Raw genomic sequence first — 17,995 nt, 5'->3', positions numbered from 1 at the left:
TCTCCTATATAACCAGTGTAGGAGCCCAATTTGCATAGGTCAGCACCTTCCAGTCTGTTTTGGGCAGATCTTCTCTATGCCCATTTACAAGGCCACCTGAAAATTGCATTAGGTGGCATCCAAGACATTGGCTGTACGATCCCACCATCTAGTATAGGAACATAGGCCATTCAGCCCCTCGAGTCTATCCCACCATTCAATGAGATTATGGCTGACCGACCCGCTTAGCTCCATCAACCTGCCTTGGTCCTGTAATCCTTAATACCTTTGCCTAACAACGATCAAACTATCTCAGTTTTGAAATGTTCAATTGACCCTCAGCCTCAACAGCTTTTTCTGAGAGACAGTTCTAGATTCCACTACTCTTTGTGTGAAGAGGAGATTCCTGACATCACCCTGAATGGCCTCGCTCTAATTTTAAGATTATGCCCCACCCCTTGTTCGAGACTCGTCACACCGGAGGAAATAGTTGCTCTCTATCTACCCTATCAAATCCTTGAATCATCTTAAATAACTCAATTAGATCATCTCTCAATCTTCAATATTCAAGGGAATGCAAGCCTAGTCTATGTAATCTATCCTCATAATTTAACCCTTTTCGTCCTGGTATCATTCTGCTGAATATCCACTTCACTCCCTGCAAGGCCAATATATCCTCCCTGAGCAGAGCTAAATACAATATTCCAGATAGAGTCTAATCAGAGCTCTGTACAACAACAACATAACTTCCACCCCTTTCTATTCCAGACCTCTTGAGATAAAGGCAAATATTTCATTAATCTTTTCAATTATATTTTGTATCTGACCAGTAGCTATTAATGACTTCTGTACTAGGACCCCTAAATCTCTCTGCTTATTCATAGTTTCTCACCATTTAGAAACTACTCTGTTCTTTCTTTTGTCCAAAATGGATGATCTCACACTTTCCCACATTGAACTCAATCTGACACAGTTTTCCCCCCTCATTTAATCTATCAAAGTCCCTTTGCAACTTTCTGCTCCCATCTACACTGCTGACAGTAGGTGAAGTGTTGGGGTATCAGTGGGGCAGGGTGGCAGATTTCAGGATCTCCTGAGACATCCATCTTTTAACGGCTGACTCCTGCCGGGTATGGCACCTCACTGAACTTAGCCCAGGCGTGGTAACGGTCCAGAAATGGGAGACTTGGAAGGTGTTTTACCACATTCGATTCACTTTGGCATATTTACATGAGGTCTGTCCATTGCATTAGGAGAGCTGCGGAGGTGTGAGGAAGCATGGTGGGGGGGGTGGTGCGGGGTAAGGGGGGGGGGGGGTTGCGGTTGGTGGCAGGCAGGCGGGTTGTGGAGGGGAAATATGTGAGTTGGACAGTCATGACTTCAAACTGATTTCCCACGCCAAGAAAGAAGTTGCTACCGCTATTCCAGTGCCACTAATGTGTGGGAAACAACAAAAAAATTCATCCTCTATGTTTTATGTTATGGTGCAGCAGTGATGGTAATTTGCTTGTGTTTCTCTGTAACTACAAAAGAGTCATAATTCATTAGTGTCTCAAGCCCAAATCAGTTGTAATTCATGAACTATTTCTCCTGAGTAAATAAAGTTTTCAAAATGCCAGCAGTCCATTTATTATAAACACTATTATTGATAGGTTTTTGAAATAATATTCTGAAATGTGTCACACCATGATGACTCATCAACACGCCTTAGACAATTGTTTTTTAATTTCACTGCAATGAATAACACACCATCAGCCAATGCCTAAAGGATAACTCAAAGTTAATAAGCTGATATTTCCTCCACTAATCTAAGATCAGTACTTCTTCAAAATCTCACGGGGAAATCTATTTTTAAAATATGCAAATAGATCATCGGTGCCCAGAGGGTAAATTCCCCCAGGAAGCAGAGTTCAGAGGTGGGGCTATGATGCAGTGGTGCCAATTATCCATACGCCATACGATTTGAGTATGGCAGCACTCTCACCTTTGAGTCAGAAGGTTGTGGGTTCAAGTCTGACATCAGAGATTTGAACACAAAGTCTCTAAGGGAGTGTTGCACTGTTAGAGTTATCATCTGTGATATATTCGGGTGGCACTAATGGACAAGATGGATACTGAGCATGGTCAGTTCAAAGTAGTGTTTATTTACATCATGACATCATCCAGTCATTATGTCATCACATCATTATTATACAAATACATTATACTGCTTTCCCTTTCAAAATAAAAGTGTTTTTCTCTACATTGAACTATATTTACAAATCAAGTTTAATTACTGGTTTACAAAGTCTTTCTGATCTCCTTAAAGTTTTGGTGTGGAGTAGGCATTGGGCTGTTTGGTTTAGGTTCAGAACATAGAAACAATCTTGTTCCTTTCTCAAAAACTGGTACTTCAGACATTGAAGTCTGAACTGGTTCAAACTCTGATAGGAGCTCATGATCAAGCAGGTCGTGCTCATGTTTTGGTTCATCCCTTACTGGGATCATGTCATCCACATGAAATTTCCCACTTGATCATCAATCACAACCAAGTATCTTTTAGTTCCACACACTTCTCCTACATTTTCCCAAATCCCACTTGTGTGACTTGTGAGGAGGACTCAAAACATGAACACACTGACTCTGCTTGAAACTGCATTCTCTTTTGTTAGCGTCAAATTGACGTTTCTGACTGAACTGTTTGTGTTCAACTTTAGCAGTCAAGTTAGGTAGGACCAGACTCAAACATGTCCTTAACCTTCTCTTCATCAAAAGCTCAGATGAATACCCTGGAGTGTGGGGTTGTTCTATATTTCAGCAGAAAATGAGCCCACTGTTGCTTCATACTGAAATTTGAACACCCATGCAGCAGTTGTTTCTTGAATGTATCTAACTATCCTCATGGATCTTTCAGCTGCTCCATTTGATGTTGGATGATAAGGAGGAGTGAGGGTAGAGAGTCATAGAGAGATACAGCACTGAAACAGGCCCTTCGGCCCACCGAGTCTGTGCCAACCATCAGCCACCCATTTATACTAATCCTACATTAACCTCATATTCCCTACCACATCCCCACCTTCCCCCAATTCTCCTACCACCTACCTACACCTGGGGCAATTTACAATGGCCAATTTACCTATCAACCTGCAAGTCTGTGGCTTATATGTTTGATACCATTTTGTTTCATGAAATTTTGGAACTGAGAAGAACGAAATTGAGGACCATTATCTGAGACAAGCTCCTCTGGTAGTCTGTGACAAGCAAAAATATACTGTAACTCATCCATTGTCCACTTAGCATTGCTGTTTTGACTCATGTGCTTGACTTTGATCCACTTCGAGTGGCTATCAATCAGTACAGAAAAAAATATAATTTACCATCTCACAAAAATCGATATGAGCTCTTTGAAATGGTCAAGTCGACCATGACCATGATTGCAAAGGAGTTTTAGGCAGCTTATTTCTACAGTTTTGGTAGATAGTACACTTACTAACCAATGATTCTAGATCACTGTCTAGACCAGGCCAATAAACAAAACTTCTACCTATGGATTTCATACTGACTATCCCTGTGTGTTTAGTATGGAGTCCTCCTATAATCCTATCTCTCAGAGAACTAGGTAGTACCACTCTATGACCCCACTTAATGCAGTCCTGTTCATATGACAACTCATTGCGACAATTGTGGAACAGTTTCAATTCCCTATATGTACACTTGTCAAATTCTATACATCCATTCAATATCTTTTTGTACACTCTTTTCAGCACTGAGTCTTTGAGTTTCAGTTCCATTCTGAGCTGCAGTGACTGGGAAGTCAGAATCTACTACTCCTATTGTGCCAAGGGCAGCAGATGCATGGGAATGCCACCACCTGCAAGTTCCCCTCCAAGGCACACACCATCCTGACTTGGAACTATATCACTGTTCCTTCGCTGTCGCTGGGTCAGAATCCTGGAGCTCCCTTCTTAACAGTGCTGTGGGTATACCTACACCCCAAAGACTGCAGCAGTTCAAGAAGGCAGCTCACCACCACCTTCTCAAGGGCAATTAGTGATGGGCAATAAATGCTGGCCTAGCCAGCGAAGACTACATCCTATGAATGAATTTTAAAAAGTCTCAGATTATACAAAAGCACACTTGCTCTTTTTCAACTTCACAATGTGATCATTGAACCTTTTTAACACTTTGTCCAACAGTTGAAGATTCTCTTCCTCTGTTGCAGTCACGGATCAACACATCATCCTGCTTGCGCAAGCAGTGCAGCATTCCTTGCAAAATCTTATCCATTATAGCTTGGATGATTTTGGAGAGGACTTCACATCATAGGGCAGCTTCATGTAGGAATATAACCCCATGTGTGCGTTTATCGTGAGATACTGCTGAATCAATCCACATTGAGCTGTGTGTAAGTATCGGACAAATCCAACTTCATGAATAGCTTGGATCCCACTAATTCTGCATACAAATCTTGAGAGTTTGGTAGTGGATACTGCTCATCATCCACTGCCTGGATGATTGCAACTTTGTAGTCCCTACATAGTCTTACAGTTTTGTCTGACTTGGGCATTACTACGATTGAGGTTGCCCAGTCACTGTGATCAGTTTTCACTAGCACACCATTCCTCTCCAGCTTCCTTACTTCCTCTTCAACCTGGGTTTTGAGAGCATAAGGAACCAGCCTAGCCTTGCAATATACTGGTTTTGCATCAGACCTAACTCAGATATGTGATTTCACACCAATTTATACCTTCATAGCTATCCTCAAAAATGTTTGTGTAACTATGCAATAGCTGATCAAGCTTCTTGGTCATCTCAACTTGGAAAACATGCTTCCAGTTTAACTACAACTTATGAAGACAGTCTTTGCCCATTAATGTTGGTTTGTTGACAGTTCCTACAACAATGGCTAACTTGAGGGACTTGCCCTTATATTGGACATTGTACGCCATTTGTCCGCACATTTCTAACAACTCACCAGAGTAGGCTTTCAACTGAACAGTGCTCTCAGTTGGAGGTACATCACAGAATTTGCTCTCATACACATCTTAACTCTTAAATGGAGCAATCTGCAACTGTATCAATGTGCATGTTGATTTACTAACACCTTTGTACAAAGGTCTCTGTCATTTGAGTGATTGCTAGTGACATAAATGCTGTACAGCCCGAGATTCACTTCAAGATTGTGAACTCCACCCTTGTAATGTCACTGTTTTCCATTACCACAGGAAAGAGTTCCCTTTCCTGCTTTGGTCTTCACTTGGCAAGCAGTTGTAATACGGCGTTTCTTTTGGCAACTAAAGCACTTGGCATTCCTGTACTAACATGCTTGCGCCGAGTGGTTGCCCTTACAGCGATAACAAGACACTAAACCGCTATCAGTAGCACGCTTCTGACTAGATCTCTCCACTTTAGGCTTGGCACAGGCCTTCTGGCTGTGAGCAAAAGCTCTACTCGTCACTGGGATAGAATGAAATTCCCAAATATTCCTTGATGGCATCTCGATAGAAACAACAATCTTACATGCTGGCTCAAATGTAAGATTTGGTGTGTTCAATAACTTCAATTGGATTCTTTCATCCACCAATCCACACACAAATCTGGTCTCGTAATGCATAGTCTAAGAATGTGCCAAAGTTGCAATGCAAAGAAGAATTCTTCAGTGCCAGACCATACTCACCAAGTGTTTCACTACTTTTCTGATTTCTGGTTGCAAGTTTGTAGTTTTTTGCTATCCCAGTGAGTTAGGGTTGAAATATTCCTCCAACTTTGTGATGGCTTTTGCCTTGTTGGGAGCAAAAAGGTTTGTTAGTGTGCCATACACTTCCAGGCCAATTTCTGTTCGCATAATTGTTTTCTTGTGCTCTGGAATCACCATATTCTGAGTCCTGATCTCTTTACTATCATGTTTGAGTTCAAAAATGTTATCTCTGAAAAACATGTCCATTCTTTCAATCTAGGAATTGAATAGGTTCTTGAGCCCTCTTATATGTTCCTAGCCTTCCAATGTATCCCATGGCACAGCCATATTGTCCTGTTTGCAAATTCAGTTAGCCAATAAATACTTTACTGCAGCCGTCCGTAACAATCAAACCTGAAACCATCACTTTGAAACCAATGCGCACTAGGACCCTGCGGCATCCCATTCAACTGAGAAAACAACTTCGCACAAATCAAAAGAAAGACTTGCATTTATAAAGCACCTTTAACAACCACCGGACGTCTCAAAGTGCTTTATAGCCATTGAAGTACTTCTTGAAGTGTAGTCACTGTTATAATGCAAGAAACAGGGCAGCCAGTATGGGCAGAACAAGCAGCAGTATGATAATGACGAGATCATCTGCTTTTGTGATACTGATTGAGGGATAAATATTGGCCAGGACACCAGGAAGAACTCCCCTACTCTTCTTCAAAATAGTGCCATGGAATCTTTTACATCCACCCGAGAAAGCAGATGGGACCTCACTTTAACATCTCATCCAAAGGACAGCACCTTCAACAGTGCAGCAGTCCCTCAGTACAGGACTGGAGTGTTAGCTTTGATTTTTGTACTCAGGTCCTGGAGTGGGACTTAAACCCAGACTCTTGTGAATCAGAGGCTACCAACTGAGCCACAGCTAACACAAACCAGCCAAAATCTGCACTATCCGAGCAGGTAGGTAATCAAAAGCTGGTGAGTTGTGTTCAGTGCTGTCCCTGCTGCTATTTTGCTGCCTATATTGACAGGCCTTTATCCCATCTTTGTTGCCATTTTCTGTGATATATTTCGGTGGCACCTAACAGATAAGATGGACACCAAGTATGGCCCGTTCAAGGAAGTGTTTATTTATCATGACATCATCACATCATTATGTCATCACATCATTAGCATATTATACAAATACTTATTTTGCCTTTCAGATGAGATGTTAAACAGAGGTTACGTCTGCCCTCCCAGCTGGGCATACAAAATCTCACATCATTATTTCAAAGGAGAAAAGGAGAGTACTCCCCATGTCCTGGCTAAACTTTATCCCTCAACCTACTCCGAAAACAGATGATCTGGTCATTTATCTCATTGCTGTGTGTGAACCCTTGCCAAGGGAGACTGCTCCATTTCATACATTACGACTGTGACACTCACGTAAAGTGCAGCAATTGAAACTAATAAGCACTCAACCTGAAGAATTATAAAAATGGACATTTGTTTTTAAAAAATTGGACAATGTGCTAAAAAGTGGCCACTGTATGTCAAGGGACCTGGTTTTGTATATTCATACTGTCTGTCAGGTATGAGAAAAAAAATACATTCCAAGCTAAAAGGTGGCAATTGCACCCATCCTAAACCCATCAAGAGACATTTTGAATTGAATGGGTTTTTCTGAAACAAAGAAGGTATGAAGTAACCAGATTCTGGCCCATTGTCGGTCACCAGGGGGGAGGAAAATCTCAGTCTCCCAACCGAGGGAAAGGTGTGAACCATTTTTGACCTTATATGTAGCTCTCTGGAGAGAGAGAGAAGGGAGACCCAAGAAGAAGCATCACCAAAGCTTGTCCAGCTGAGAGCTGGGAGAAACTCCAATAAGCAAAAAGGAAGGCACCCTGCTGTGAATTCTACATTTTCAACCAGCAGAGAATCAGAAGTGATCCTCGGTCTTTAAACTGAACTTACAACCAAAAGAAAAATCTACAAACACGTCAGGCCTGCGACTAAACAGAACTTGACCTCCAAGAGAATTCAACAGGTTTACCCTGAACCCTACCTCACTTCAAACCACTTATCCCTTTTCCTCTATCTGTCTCTTGTGTGTGTGAGTGAATGCATGAGTGGATGCAGTTGTGACAATTTTAGGATAAGGCATATTGCTCAATAAATAATTAATCTTCTGTTTCAAACCTACAACAAAACCTGTCGCTGTCTGTTTATTTGACAAATAAAACACAAAGGGGTTAAAACCCTGATAACAAAAATTCTTGCTGCGATCAGGTGGGAGTTGAACAGTGGGAACCACCTGAACCCCTTACCACATGGTTATAACAAATAGTGAGGAGACTTCAAAAGTACATCACTGGCTGTAAAATATTTTGGCATACCCTGAAAGACACAGTATAAACACAAATTCTTCTTTTAGTCACGCACTGCATGCAAAGCATTTTGAGTCATTTCGGGAAGATGTATAATCAAGGTGGTTGCGTAAATGCAAATTTTTTTAAAGTGGATTTTGCAGGCATTGCCATACATGGCTTTCATAGATATCTATCATTAATGCACTTTTGATATTTACTCTGCAGACATGTTGCAAATACTCAGAGTTTTTCAGGTGAATTGGTAGGAAAAGCTCAGGTATAGCTTGCTCTCAGCCAGGAACTGCAAGGTCACAGAATCAGAATCACTGTTTTCTAGCAATCAATCTGCTTTGTGCTTTCCTTAGGTGCAGCTCCCCATTGGGGGCATGGATTCAGTGACTTCAAACTAGCATTTCCAATAGACACTAACCAGTCCATAAAGGCTTAGTTCAGCAGAATGTGGGTTAAGCAAAATTATACATTGCAAAATCAGGAGCTAGAAAGTAGTTTCCTAAAAATATACAGGCCTAGCGGAAAATAAATCACATACTTTTCACAAAATGGTACCATTCTAGCAAATCTTGGCTGCACCCGGCCTCAAGGCCTTGATTGCCTTACTGAAGTGTGATGCCCAGAACAGAACCCAATACAGCTGAGGACTAACCAGTGCATTACAAAGGTTTAGTATAACGTCCTTTCTTTTATACTGTATGCCTGCTCTGCTGTAGGGCATCAGCTAATTCTGACAGACCAGAACAAAGAAATGGAGTTGTGAAGTGCTTATTTGAAATGCATGGGCGGAACAACCCTGAGTCACCTGAATCCACTCTTCAAGCATCAAACCTAAGTCAGGAGAAAGTGGTTTAAGCTTGATATCGGGCATGGGAATCATAGATATGGTTACTCATGCTCTGTCACACTGAGGCAGGGAGGATGCAAACTACAAAACAATTCTTGTGACCACTGCACCACCAACCTCTCATGCTGCTCAATGCATCACACACTCATCACTCACCCAGCAGCAATCAGGATTCATGTCTAACATTCAGATGCCCCACCTCACCCTCACACACTTACCAATAGTGGCAGCCTCTCACCCACCTCTCACTTCTTGCACATACCTCTATATATTCAGTTATGGCAGGCACATCACCCAAACACATTGCAGAACACACACTGGCATTCTTCCCTCTCTCTTGTCAGACAAGACGGTGTATAACTGCAGGGAGCAGCAGAGAACTTGGTGGTGGGGGGGGCGGGGGGCACGGGGGGTGGTGGAGGGAGATATGATGTAGGGAAGGCACAGCATGTCTGCATCTCCTGAGCCCTTTAGAGGAGAAGGTGCTCTGTGCATCTTGGGCTGGATGTGACTGAGGCCATTGCATCCACTGTCACTAAGCACATTCATGATGATGGTATGTTACTGCCTTATGCCCCTTCTCAAATTCCACTTCAGCCTTACTCTGCTGTCGGCATGAAGTAGAAGCTGCAGATGCACTTCCAATAAGGATCTTGAAAAGGTAACATACAGGAGAGCACTGATGAACAATCACACAGTGATGCTGGGTGCATTGACAGACCTGCCACAAAGCCTCTTGTCATTGTTAAGGAGCATGGAGGGGTCCGGCTTCAGTTTAGCATAGGGCTTTGCACAGAGCATGGAGCCCATCCTTTCCAGCGTGGAAGTGGTGGCCAACTCCATGACAGCACTTACGGACCCAGCCCCAATACAGCATCTGGTGGCCGATGTCTCAACTTCCATTGTAGCACAAGCAGAAACCACCCAATGTCTCAGTGCTGCAGTGGAAGCTCAGACTGAGGTCTTGAGACCCATGCTTGCTGCCATGTAGGCTCAGACTGTTGCCGTCATGGCTGTGGATCTCAGTGGTCAAAGGGCCATGCAGGCTCCCACAGCAGTCCAGCAATCTGTTCTTCAGAAAGTTAAAGGAATTACTGAGATGCTGCCCCGTGGAAGTGCCAATGGCTTGATGGAGCATAAACCTGCTGTCCTCTCTCAAGATGACAGCATTCGTGCTCCAACCACTGCCACTCTGCCAATGCCCTTGCTGTTGCCAGTCAGCCAGCCCAGACTGCTGCTGCCCATGCTCAGGTGATGCAGTCAAAAGTTGGGCCCTCAAAGTCCAGAGCTGCTTAAGGTCATCCTGCAAGGCCACCTGCAGTCCCTCCCAGTGAAAGTCAGCATCCTTCCACTTGCCATACTGCAGCCACTGGGGTAGTACTGTGTAGGAGCACTGGGACAGGCAAAGGCACCCGAAAGACAGATTCTAAGGGAGTATACAAGGGTGAACAGTTTTATATGTATTATTGAAAGTGTTGTTGGATAAAGTTTTTGTGGTATTGTGTTTTTGTGGGTGTCTTTTATTTCGGGAATTTGGACAAGAGAACAGTATGATGATCTGTCGCAGATGGATTGAAAGTTAGGGAATTGTGGAGAAACGGTGATGTGGGGATGAGATCTCAGGGGAACTCCGCGGAGTCTGCGTATGTGCTCAGGGTTGAAAGGCTATCGGGGTAGGTGGGAATGTGGAGTTAAGGTTACAATCAGATCAGCCATGATCTTATTGAATGGCGGAACAGGCTCGAGGGGCCGAGTGGCCTACTCCTGCTCCTAATTCGTATGTACGTATGTTTGTATATGCTCACAAACAGCCCGTCAGGAGGGAAGGGATTCCAGATGCCTTCTCCTCCTCCTCCTCCTCCCTCCGTGCACAGATTCCCCTCTCTGCTGCCTCAACTCCATCTCCAAGTTATGCTGCAGCCCAAAAGAAACTGCAACTGCAGTCCACATTGCTAAAGCAGGCTTTATCCTGACAGGATATCCTCTGACCTCCTTGTCAAAATCCAGCACCACTCCATTGTAAAGCCAAAAGGTTTTCCAAACTCCTCCTTTAATACTCAACACTGTACTTCCACTAACTCTACAGCACCAAAAGAAAGTCAAAAGCATCTCATCTGGCGGTTGCATGGTTAACCCTTTCAATAACGCTAGTGCGTTGGCGGTGGGGGTTGGTGTGCCCTCATGCAGCTGAACGCCTGTTGAGATGGGAGTGACTATAAGTAGGTGTTAAATGGCGGATCATGTGCCAAATCAGTCTTAAAGGCTGTTTGATGTCACGATTCACCCACTCTGCATGCTTCTGGCCCATGGCTCAGAGCTTACAGCCAGGATCTCCAAGAACCAAACTGGGAAGTCACTCAGAACGTAATCCAAAAGGCCTGCCCACAAATATATTAATGAATATTATCCTTCTGTCGTTATTTCTCCTGTTTTGCCAAAGTTTTGTTTTTCCCACCAGAATTGTTTGCTTTATTCCATCAGTATGCATTGTTTGATTATTATTCATACCATGTATAATTTGCCTTCAGAATACAACTGGGTCTGCCAGTGGGACTTCAGTGTATAAGCTGTTTTATTACTGTGATAATTGTAGTAAAATAAACACTTTAAAAGGTAAATCCTGCTGTAACAAGAAGCACCAAATTTCAAATGGTAATTTTGGGACGTTTCCTTGAGTGTGATATGTTTTTGTAAAATTGAAAATTTCTTCTTTATATCAGCTCTCATGGCTGTTCTCACATTCCTTGTGAATGGCAATCTGTGAATCTATGGAGCCAGTATTAGCTGCAGTGGTATCAGACTGCAACTGGTTACTTGGGGCAGGATTTTCCCTGTGGGCTTCTGAACCCTGCTGTCAGGCTCAAATGGGGGCCAGAAGCCCACATCCTATGGGAAACGGTCATTCAATGTGATTGTCCCTGGAGCTGCCAATTGGCGGCCAGAGGGCAGGCTCACCGTCCAATTCAGGCCTTACAGCTTGAAAGCAGCAGCAGGCTGCAGTGGAGGGTAAATGCGAGAGAGGATGCTTCAAAATGACCTCTCTCTAAATCTTTCAAAGTTGCTGCCAGGCCACGACTGTATGTGTTGGGGTGGGGATGGGGGAAACCCCTGTACGAGACAGCCTGCAGCTGCTGCTACACGCAGGCAGGAAGGGCCTCCAGGCCTGCCTGCCTGGGGTGCTGACCCACCGAGAGCTCGCCTCCAGACAGCTAAACCGGTCCCTGCTGCATCTGGGAACCTGGAGGCCGATTGCAAAAGTCGGCTTCTGTCTTAATAAGCCGTTAAATACTTTAATCGGCTACCAGCTGTGTGTGGGCAGGTAGCTCTGCCACCACCCCCATCCTGTCTCCGAGAAAATGGCTCGAGGGAGGAAAGGAGCCGGAGAGCCGGCACGCAGTTCAGCGGCGCTATATTTAGCTCCCGCCCACCTCTATTCCCATGGGACCTAAAAATCAAGTCCATGCTATCTGTGTAAGTACAGCAAGAAAATATGACAATATAAAGCTACACTTATTGAATAGAAAAAAATACTTTCTCCTACATGACCAAACACAAATCACCTTTAATTTTTCAACGTATCTCATCAAACACCAACTTGCATTTACTATATAACATTTTAATATGGTAAAACATCTCAAGGTTCTTCACTGGAGCTTTATCAAACAAAATTTGACACCAAGTCCCAAAAGGACATATTAGGAGAGGTGACCAAGCAAGTGTTTAAAGAGTCAGCTTTGAAATAGTTTCTTAAAGGGGGAAAGTGAGGTAGAGAAACAAAGAGGTTTAGGGAGGGAATTCCAGAGTTTACGACCCAAACAGCTGAAGGTGCACTGCCCACGGTGGAGAGATGGAACTAAGGGATGCAGCAGTGGCTGGAATTGGAGATCTGAGGGCTGTGGGGCTGGAGGAGGTTACAGGGATAGGGAGGGGCAAAGCCATGGAGGATTTGAAAGCAATTCACCAGTGGTTTGGAGGCTAAGGGGACATTTGCAACTACTGCCGAGCTGTTTCTTGCCTGTAGAAAGTGGCCGAAGACAAAGGAAAAGTGGAGGGGGCGGGGAGGGTAACTAGGCCCTTTGATGCCTAAGGAGCGCCTAATGCAATTTTCAGACAGGCATGAAATAGGAACACATGTTTCAGGCAGGTAAATATAAATATGGCAAACAGATGCCAAGCATTATAGGATCCCAATAGCAATTCTGAAGTACAAATGGGCAATGTATATACAGCACACATTCCGTTCATTTGTAGCAGATGGTGAGCAGCCTAACCGAGGCCGTGAAAGGGCCCCGAATGTCTTTTTCTTTTATTTATATGGGGCCTATTCCTCCTGGCTCCACAAAAATACTGTGACCTGCCGCTGGCCTATGCTCAGCCTCCCTCCATGATCACCTGCATTTCAAATCTCATCTGAAAGATGGTACCTCCGACAGCGGACATTTTCAGTATTGCACTGGGACTGTCAGTCTAGATTATGTACACGAGCCTTTGGAGAAGGACTTGAATCCACAACCTTCTGACTCAGAGGTGAGAGTGCCTCCAATTGAGGCAAGGTTAAGATAGGAACCTAGGAGCAGGAGTAGTCCATTCAGCCCGTCAAGTCTGTCCCACCATTCAGTTAGATCATGGCTGATCATCTACCTCAACAACACTTTGTACGCTTAGTACATCATTGGTCTGTTTCTGTATCGTTCTATGGGTTAAAATATTGCATTAAGTCACCTGCTATTATTGCCAGTACTAATTTCTAGCCGACATTCTTAATCCTTATCTGAAACCCACTAAGATGCCAGAGACAGTCGATAATATCACAGGAGCTATGTTAACAAAATTGAGTTTGCAATGTATGTATAAAATTCTGCAGCATATCTTTTTCTCAATAACCTTCTCAGACTTCAAATTAATTTGCCCAGTTTTTTTTTCTGACTCGGCTATGCGAACAGCTGCTTAATAATGATGTTGGAAGAGCAAAATCAGCTGAGACAACTGACGGGAATGCTTTCTGAAGTTAATTATGTTTGCATTTCCTTCTCCCTCAGTGTTCATTACCTTTAAATGGAGGCGCACAGTGGCAGAAGTAATTACCAGGTAGGTCGATGCATGTGCCTCTGTTTTTGCAGGGGTCTGAAGCACAGTCATCTGCGTCCACTTCACATTTTGCTCCTTAAACAAAAGGGAGAGGAGTAGGAGGGATGAAAGAGAAAAAATGGAATTGTCAGAGCAAGAGAAATGAATTGTCGAGTTATAAGTCTGTGTGCAGCAAATATCCAAAAGTGTTTGTGATCAGAAGCAGGACTGAATCGGTCAAAATGGGAACCGACATAAATTACTGCCAGGATGCATTTATTTTACCATAACATACACCACATCTACTCTCTGAATCACTAAACACACGCTACCCTTCCCAAGGGGTGGTTATGTTTTTGAAACTTATTTTGATGCTGCAGAACTTGGCTTTGGGGTTAGGCTGACAGGCAGCCCCTCAGCATTCAATTCCAGCCATAATTTGAGATGAAAAGGAAGGATGGCGAGTTGAGATTAAATCACAAGCAGGCACTGCATATGCAGGGAAGGGCTGACGGCTCAGGCAGAAAATATCGCTGACTGGAAAAAAACTCACCAGTGAAACCAGCCAGGCAAATGCATTCATAACTATTAATGAGGTCGATGCATGTTGAGTTGTGGAGACAGGGAGATGAGTGACATTCATTTATGTTGATTTCACAGTAGATACCTGTAGTGCAGGGAAGAAAAGAGATATTTCATTAATTCCCATGCCATCCAATTATAAACAAACATGTCTACAGCACTTACACTGAGGACGCCTCAACCATTACCCTGACTGTTAGCTTCCTGTTTTGAGAATCACACCTTTTCTGTTTTGCTCTTTGTAAAGTTTGACTTTGAAAGTCATTTATTGCAGTCTACAGCGATTTGCCAATGTACATAATGCTCATTGGGCCACACCATCACTAGATTGACTCATATGGCTTGAGGCAGCCAATTTCCTTATCAATTTATTTCAATAAAGTGGACAAAAATGAAAATGGCATTGAGATGCAATAGGATGCATTTGAGATGACATAAAGGGAGCTTTATCCCTCTGTTGCTGATAACAGAATATGTGAACTCTTTCAAAATGGAAAATTAAATCTGGCACGGATGCAAAGGTGATTTCTCAGAAAGAGAAAACTTATAGTCACGTGCTAGTTAAGGAATTGAAATTAAATTCAAATAGTATCCCAATATTCAGAAACTGAGTGTGATGTGTATTGGGATTAGTCTAACATTAGTAGTGGGAAACATGAACACTTTATGGGATGCCATTAATGTCCATTAATGCTTTATAAAGCTAGCGGAATTCGTTGAAGAGGAAACTAATTTGGTGTATGGGAGCTATCCAGTGAATACCATTCACTTGGACCTTCAGAAACTTTTGATTTGGTTCAGTGCCTGATGCTTTTGAAGATAAAGTTGCATGGAATTTCTGGAAAATTAGCTGGCTGGATTGAAAATGGAACCTAGTTTGTATATCTAGCTCCATAATTCACAGCTTGCAGTCCAACAAATTATTTTGGCGCAGTGATTAATAATCAGAATTTTCTCAGTTGACGCTCAAGCAGTGCTGGCAACAAGTCTTCTCACAACACCACAAGTAAAATTGGCAAGGGCCTTACCCAAGGCACGATCAGAGTGGAGTTACTGCTGTACAGGCAACGCTATAATTGAACACCGAGATGGCACATGCAGCAATGCGTTTATGTACAAACATACGAAAATGATGGTCCATCAACACTGCCCCACAACAACTGGCCATTCCACATGTGTATGCTTGGACACTGAGCGCCAGTGTATTTAGCTGTTCACATGAATTACAGGCAAGCTTACTCATACAGTCATAGGGCCATAGAGTCATTTAAGGTATAGAAGGAGTCCATTCAGCCTATCAAGTCCATGCTGGCTCTCCGTGGAGCAATCCAGTCAGTCCCACTCTCTCGCTCAATGCTTGTAGCTCTGCAAGCTTATTTCCTCAAATGCCCATCCAATTTCCTTTTGAAATCATTGATTGTCTCCGCTTCCACCACCCTCATGAGCAGCGAGTTCTTGGTCATCACCACTCGCTGCCTAAAAAAGTTCTTCCTCACATCCCCCCTGCATCTCTTGCCCAAAACCTTCAATTTGTGTCCCCTAGTCCTTGCACCATCGGTTAACGGGAACAGCTTTTCCATGTCTAATTTATCCATGCCTGTCATAATCTTGTACACCTCTGTCAAATCTGCCCTCAATTTCCTTTGCTCCAGGGAGAACAACCCCAGCTTCTTCTCCAATCTAACTTTGTAACTAAATCTCCCATCCCTGGAACCATTCTGGTAAATCTCCTCTGCACCCACTCAAGGGCCCTCACATCCTTCCTGAAATGTGGTGACCAGAACTGGATGCAATATTCCTGTTGAGGCCTAACCAGAGCTTTATAAAAGTTCAGCATAAGTTCCCTGCTTTTGTACTCAATGCCCCCGTTTATGAAGCCCAAGATCCCATATGCTTTGCTAACCACTCTCTCAATGTCCTTCCCCTTCAAAATCGAATTCTACAGAATTGTAGAATTCTGTAGAATTGTGCTTTAAATATATTTTGCCTCTCCCTATTCCTTATGCCAAAATTCATCCCCTCATACTTGTCTGTATTAAATTCCATCTGCCACTTGTCTGCCCATTCTGCTGGCCTATCTATGTCCTGTTGCAGGAAGTTCATATCATCCTCACTCCTCCAAGTTTGGTATCATCGACAAATTTTGAAATTCTACTCTGTAATCCAAGATTCAAGTCATTTATATATTGCAAAAAAGCCATGGTCCTAGTGCTGACCCTCGGGGAACACCACTCTCTACCATCATCCAGTCTGAAAAATACCCATTTACCTTGACTCACTGTTTTCTGTCCTTAGGCCAATTTTTTATCCAATTGGATACTGACCCTCCTATTCCATGAACTTCAATTTTATTAACCAGCCTTTTATGTGCTATTATATCAAATGCTTTCTTAAAATCCATATTGACAACATCCAGCGCATTTCATTCATCAACCTTCTCTGTTATTTCATCAAAAAATTCAATTCGATAAGTCAGGCATGATCTGCCTTTTACAAATCCATGCTGGCTATCCTTAATTAACTCAAACCTCTCCAAGTGCCTGTTGATTTTTTTCTCTGATTATTGTTTCTAAAATGGTACCCACTACTGATGTGAAACTAACCAGCCTGTAGTTGCGAGGACTGTCTTTATACCCTTTCTTGAATAAGGGTGTCACATTTGCCACTCTCCAGTCCTCTGGCATCACCCCATAACTAGGGAACATTGGAAGATTATGGCAAGCCGTTCCACTAACTCCATCCCCCACATCCTTTCGCAACCTGGGATGCAAGCTATCCAGACCAGGTGATTTATCTACCCTAAGCATAGCCAGCCTTTCCAATTCCTCCTCCCCTGCAATTTTTACCCTATCCATTGTTCCTACTCTCCACTTCTACTGATATTTTGTCAGATTCCTCTTCCTCAGTAAACACCAATGCAAAGTACTCATTAAGTATTCTTGTGTCTCTAAGCATATATTACCCTCTTTGTCCCGAATAGGCCCCACGCCACCTCTTACTGCTTGCTTACCATTTACATGCCAGAAGATGATTTTTGGGTTCCCTCTTATGTTGACTGCCAATCTACCATCATATTCTCTCTTTGCCGTCTTATTTTCCTCTTCATCTCCCCTCTCAAACTATTGTGTTTGGCCTGGTTCTCACTTGAATTCACCTGACATGCATCATACGCCCTCTTTTTTTGTTTCATCATAATCTTTATCTCCCTTGTTATTGAAGTAGCCCTGTCTTTGATTCCCCTACCATTTGCCCTTGTTGGACTGTACCTAGCCTGTACCTGAAGCATCTCATCCTTAAAGATGACCCATTGTTCCATTACAGTTTTTCCTGTCAGTCTTTGGTTCCAGTTTATCCTGGCTAGATCCCTTCTCATTGCATTTAAATGAACCTTCTTCCAATTTGGCCATTCGACCTGATATTGGTACTTGCTTCTCTGTATTGAGTCTAAACCTTATGATATGATGACCACTCTTACCTAAGTGCTCT

General features: G+C 43.1%; 1 protein-coding gene across 1 annotated transcript in view; it reads right to left on the bottom strand.

Moving 5' to 3' along the window:
* The window catches only part of LOC137366649 (protein eyes shut homolog), a 246,479-nt gene that overhangs the window by 67,343 nt on the left and 161,141 nt on the right, over positions 1-17,995 (bottom strand). The window contains exons 7-8 of the mRNA XM_068028341.1: positions 14,481-14,594; positions 13,910-14,023 (exon numbers count right to left, since the gene is read on the bottom strand). Of these exons, the coding sequence (XP_067884442.1) occupies positions 13,910-14,023; positions 14,481-14,594 (228 nt within the window). The remainder of the gene's footprint in view (positions 1-13,909; positions 14,024-14,480; positions 14,595-17,995) is intronic.

This window comes from Heterodontus francisci, chromosome 3 (assembly GCF_036365525.1).
Source record: "Heterodontus francisci isolate sHetFra1 chromosome 3, sHetFra1.hap1, whole genome shotgun sequence".
NCBI classification, from domain to species: Eukaryota; Metazoa; Chordata; class Chondrichthyes; order Heterodontiformes; family Heterodontidae; genus Heterodontus; species Heterodontus francisci.
The sequence above is the reverse complement of the archived record's forward strand: the minus strand, read 5'-3'. Positions and strand labels throughout refer to the sequence as shown.